The sequence below is a fragment of the Ixodes scapularis genome, unplaced genomic scaffold, assembly GCF_016920785.2.
Source record: "Ixodes scapularis isolate PalLabHiFi unplaced genomic scaffold, ASM1692078v2 PGA_scaffold11__112_contigs__length_91849675, whole genome shotgun sequence".
Classification (NCBI taxonomy): domain Eukaryota; kingdom Metazoa; phylum Arthropoda; class Arachnida; order Ixodida; family Ixodidae; genus Ixodes; species Ixodes scapularis.
In genome coordinates, this window is record NW_024609837.1 from 6,703,475 (window position 1) to 6,708,342 (window position 4,868).

General features: G+C 52.4%; 1 protein-coding gene across 1 annotated transcript; it reads right to left on the reverse strand.

The window, feature by feature from the left end:
• Positions 1–1,176: 1,176 nt before the first annotated feature.
• LOC121047720 lies at positions 1,177–3,216 on the reverse strand. The gene has a single exon (XM_040503186.2). It carries the CDS (start codon positions 3,214–3,216, stop codon positions 1,177–1,179), a length of 2,040 nt encoding a protein of 679 aa, XP_040359120.2.
• Positions 3,217–4,868: the final 1,652 nt, after the last annotated feature.

Below are 4,868 nucleotides of genomic sequence, written 5' to 3' on the forward strand. Positions count from 1 at the left end.
AGCTTGTTATCAATTGGGAACCAGGAGAAAGCTCTCAATTAATATTTAATTAATGACTCGAGGAGCTGTATTGCGGGGATAGTTAGAGTCCTTATTTTTGAACCGGAATTTACTGGGAAGACAACGCAAGAGAAAATGTTTACCGAAAGTTTCCATCACGAATTACTTGTTTCTCCCGTGTTCGTAGCCGCGTTCTTTTTCCCGTCGACGGAACCAAATGAAATATGTTCAGTCCCGCCGAACCAAAACTTTGAGGAGCAGGGGCCTTGAAAAGTTGTCCTCCGACCTCGTTGAAAGATGCGGGGCAGATCTGAGCTCATAAATATAGCAGCTGCCCCTTTGGCACGGTTTGAAAGGTTCGCGTACAATTCGCAGGCTGTGTACACCATTGGAATGGCTACGACCTTATTACGAATGTCGGGCGTATTACCAGCGGCGCCGAGCCCTCTCATCGCACATTCTAGTGACGTCGCCAGTAAACCAAAATAATATAAAGTGCCTGAAAACAATGAGGAAATCGCCGCAAAGAATCGCCTCTTCTAAGAACTAGATCCTATTTGGCGCAACCTCGTGTCATTTCCCAATATACGTGTTCCTCTGAGAGAAGAGAGGCCCGTATTATTCTCCAAAGAATAGGAACTGTGAAATAGGCGAGCGACCGCACTATTTTCCCACCGAATTTATTGGAAGTTTAAAGCCCCCCCCCCCCCCCCCTCGAAATGGGATTACTTTCGTGGACATTAAGCTTGCGAAATTGTAAACCTAGAAAAGGTCTCGAATCCCGTAAGTTATAGGAGTCCCAACTGCACATTAAAATAATAACAAGTCAAGGTTGATATTGGCGTTCGTTATCGGACGTCTGTCCCCATTAGCCGAGGTCCGGGAGACGTCGGACTCTGCGCATTCAGGGTAGCCCATTAATTGAGATGTCGCCCGCCCTGGCTGCTTATTCTTTAGACAACGCTCAAGATCACAATGAGGACTTGGTAAACGCCCAGTCTTCGCTCGGAGAATCTAAGCTAACTGTCCACTTGGCGACCCCACCGCTTGACCCCGTAACGGCTGCTAGTGCCCAAGTGCGGTGCTCTTGTTTAGACTTACGCAAAGCCACCGAAAGATTAATGAGAGGAGGCCATGAAAGAAAGAGCTGAGAGGGAGGAGAGCGGCTTTCACAACTCACCCGGCGTGCGAGGCGCTACCTCCCTCAGTCGCCACGCTCGACCCCGTGATCCCGCGCTGCTCCGATTTGCTCCTTGGTGCCACGAAGACGCAGGCTGTGCTCTGGAAAGTCCGGTTGTCATTCTCGAAGATTTCGTGGTCTCTATCAAAGGGACTGACGTTGCGCATAGAGTCGTCTTGACTGTAGCCTTGATGGGGCGAAATCGCAACGAGGCGGTCGCCGCGAAAAGGACTTGCAGGTTCTGGTGAAGAGGGGCTTGCCGGGTGTTTCTGGTTACAGACAAAATCGCGGTTGTTTCGGCTGCTTATGTTCGGGTTTTCGTGACGATTGACAGAGACTACAGTCGAGCTGGAATACTGTTGAGTCGTTGTTACGCGGGCAAAGGAAATAAGTTCGCCGATTGTTTCTGCGGGTTGTAGAACGGCATTGTCATCAAATATGGGTTTATCGTCAAGTTCTTTCGTGCGCAAAAACGCCTCTTGAACGTCTAAGAGCGAAATTTCTTTTTCAATCGGCAGTCGCGAACTTATGCATCTTGGTGTCAGAGATGTAGGGGCAGATTCAAGCTGCAAAAGCTTATCCAATGCCATGGCCGCGGCTGCATGGAGGTCTCTGTTCCCGGGTTCTTCACGCTGAGGCTCCGCGCAGCCGTCCTGGTCGGAGCATTCCTCCTGCTCTTCGAGCGGAGACAAGGTTTCCGCTCTGGACTCTTGGTCTTCGTCTGAAGTTAAACGGCACTCTGTCTCGGGCTCGCTCGACAAGTCTCCATTGACGGGGTGCTGCGGCGACGAGGACAGGTCTTGAAACGATTCCGGTGGGGCTATTGCGGACGGCAGCCCTAAGACATCGCAGAGCGCGTCCTTTCCGTCGTTAAGGATGCCAGGATCGTCAACGAAATCGAGGTCCTGCTCGTCATCGTCGACGCAGGTCTCTTCCTGTCCATCCAACTCCCTCTCCAGCTGCTCAAACGGGCTCAGTACCTTCTCAAGGTCAAATGTGTGCAGGGGCCTATCGAGCGACTGCTGCCTGGTGTGTTCGGAGAAACTCGAGTTGGCCGTGCTCGCCCTGGAAAACTTCTCGATGACGGTGGACACAGAGCTACCGGTGTCATCCGATTCGCATTCGAGCAGCTTCTTTTCTTCCTCTGCGAGGAGGTCGACATAGAGGTCCGGTTGCACGGGCCGGTCCCCCTTGTCGCCCCCTCCACCCCTCTTTCTCATCAGCTCTTCCCATCCGGGCAGCCTCATGCTGACCGACATGCCGGGGAACGGTGTCGCCGGCTGCTCCTCCGAGCAACTCGACTTGGGCCGGCGCGGTGGAAGAGGCGGGGGGATGGACGGCCTCTTGAGCGACGGTGTCCTCTCCAAGCCACTGGCGTGCTTCTCAAACAGTTCGACGTGTTGTCGGACGCTCGTCGTCGGCGTCAGTGGGAGTTCGTTCACGACGGCGGCACCGATGGACGACTTCCTCGGCGGGATTGGCGGGGGCGGGTTCTTCCGGGGTCTCCCAGCAGCGTCAGCCTGGTGCCGCAGCAAGAGCTTGATGCATACCGGGGAGTCCCTCAGCAGGGTCACACAGTCCAGGCGGGTCATCGAGGTCACGGCACTGTCACTGATTTCGAGGATCTCGTCGCCTTCCTTGATGGGCGAAAGCTTCCACTGGGCCCGCGAAGCCGGGCTCTCCGGCGTGATGGACTGGATGAAGACGCGGGAGACATTGTCGCCCGCTGTGGTTCCGCCGACGAACTTGAGTGCCATGCCGAGTCGTTCTCCCGGAAGGCGGTATACCAGGACTTCCTCAACGCCGCTGGAAGCCTCGTTCACCTCGAGTACCGTCACGAAGTTGTCGGGTTCGGGCTGCGGCCCTCCGGGGTCCTCGACGGACACGACTGTCACGAAGTCTTTCGGGCCCGGCGACGAAGGCTTTAAAAGGGCCGGCGGTGGACTCTGGTCTCCGGGGTTGCATCCTTCCGCCAGCGGATCGCACAGGTCGGCGTCCTTATACACGTCCATGACGATCACCTTCTTGGATGCCATCAACGAACGGCCCGCGTCTGGACAATCTGTTTCTTGCTTACATTGTGCCGTGTCACGTACCCGGCATCGCCGCCTAGATTTGGTCCATGCTTGTCACCTGTAACAATAAGGTACAATACAGTTTTTCAAAACACAAACTTAGCAACAAAAGAAAAAAAAAAGAAAGCTCCAGGCTTGAATTTAAAAAAATGGCTATATGCAGTCGAATTCGCAATAGTGTTACCGATATCTAGTCGGCACCACTGAACAGGTCTGAATTACGAGAAAGCATATATCTCCATACGAGAGGTGCGTCGGAGCACCCTTGTAGCAGAGGAGAAAGCTGTTACGTTTGCGGAAACTGTAACCTGGTTGCGGTTATTAGTGGGAACGGTAATGACACGGCGACCGTAGCGTCAAAATGTTGCCAAAATATTAGGCAGCTAATGGCCGGTTGCCGAAAGATTCCAGAGATTACCGCTTCAAGCACAACCTAAGACACGTACCATACGGGCAACCCTTACTAAATTACTTAATTAGCGTTCAAAGGTTCGTTGAAATAAAGCGTGTTACTCATTGTAAAGTCCCAATAGGAACGCGTTACTTTATCAAAAAAAAAAAATAAAGCCTTACTTCATTTATTCGACCCTTAAAGGCCCAATGGGCATTACATAAGGGGGGGGGGGGGGGGGGGGCAAGGAATGTAAAATCGAAAATACAGCACACCGCACCGAAGCGAAAAACAAACAAAAAAACATCAATTATACATTTGTACACGCTATAAAAATAGCAGGGAAGTTGTTTGTTTTAACCAATCAGTGAAATGTCAACCGAACAGATCAATATAATTTTGTTTGGTCAACACTTAGGAACAGCTGAATGGAGTTAACATGACCAGAAATAGGTGAGGGTGTACTGTTCATTTGCGGATGCCAGTCCTGGCTTTACTTTTTGGTGATTTTGGATAGTGACTAAAACTTTCAGCGTGCGTCGCAGTGAAGGGACGGTGGCAGTTGTTCAAGTTCTCCTTAGGAAGTGACTAAACATCATTGCATGTTACTCAAAGAGGAACTGAAATTCCTTACTCGTTCGTGTCGGTAAAAAGGTAACGAAGTCGTGACTTCGTTACCCTCCCTAGAAAAAAATAAAAATATTGAGTAACAATCAACGCGTTACGAGTCTGGTACTACACGCCGCGATGCCACGATGCCATTTGGACGGCGTGACGTCTCCGATAGCCTCCAATGATCCTGGGGGGAGGACGAGAAGCCGTGCAGGGCCCCTTCCGCACGCGAACCAAGGCAATGATTCGGAACGCTTCGGACACCGACCTCTGGGCGCCTGCCAAATTGCTCCCGATGGGAGGCTTGCCCGAAATAACGATGACCTTGCGATGACCTTGCAGCAGGGCCCCAGCCGAAGAGAGAACGGACCACGCGACGAATTCTCCTTCTCCGCGGCGTCAGATGCCCTCGACTCTCTTTCCTGGGGCACGTCCCGACTCTACCAGGCCAACTCCGGCCGAGATGCATCAGGAGGATGAGTGAGGGAGGAGGAGGGAGGTCTGCGTTCTCACTAAATCCGGGCCCTGCCAGAACAAATTACCGATGAGGAAGCGGGGAAGGAGGAACAGGAGGATGATGGAGGAGAGTCGGGGGTGTTTCGGGTAGGGA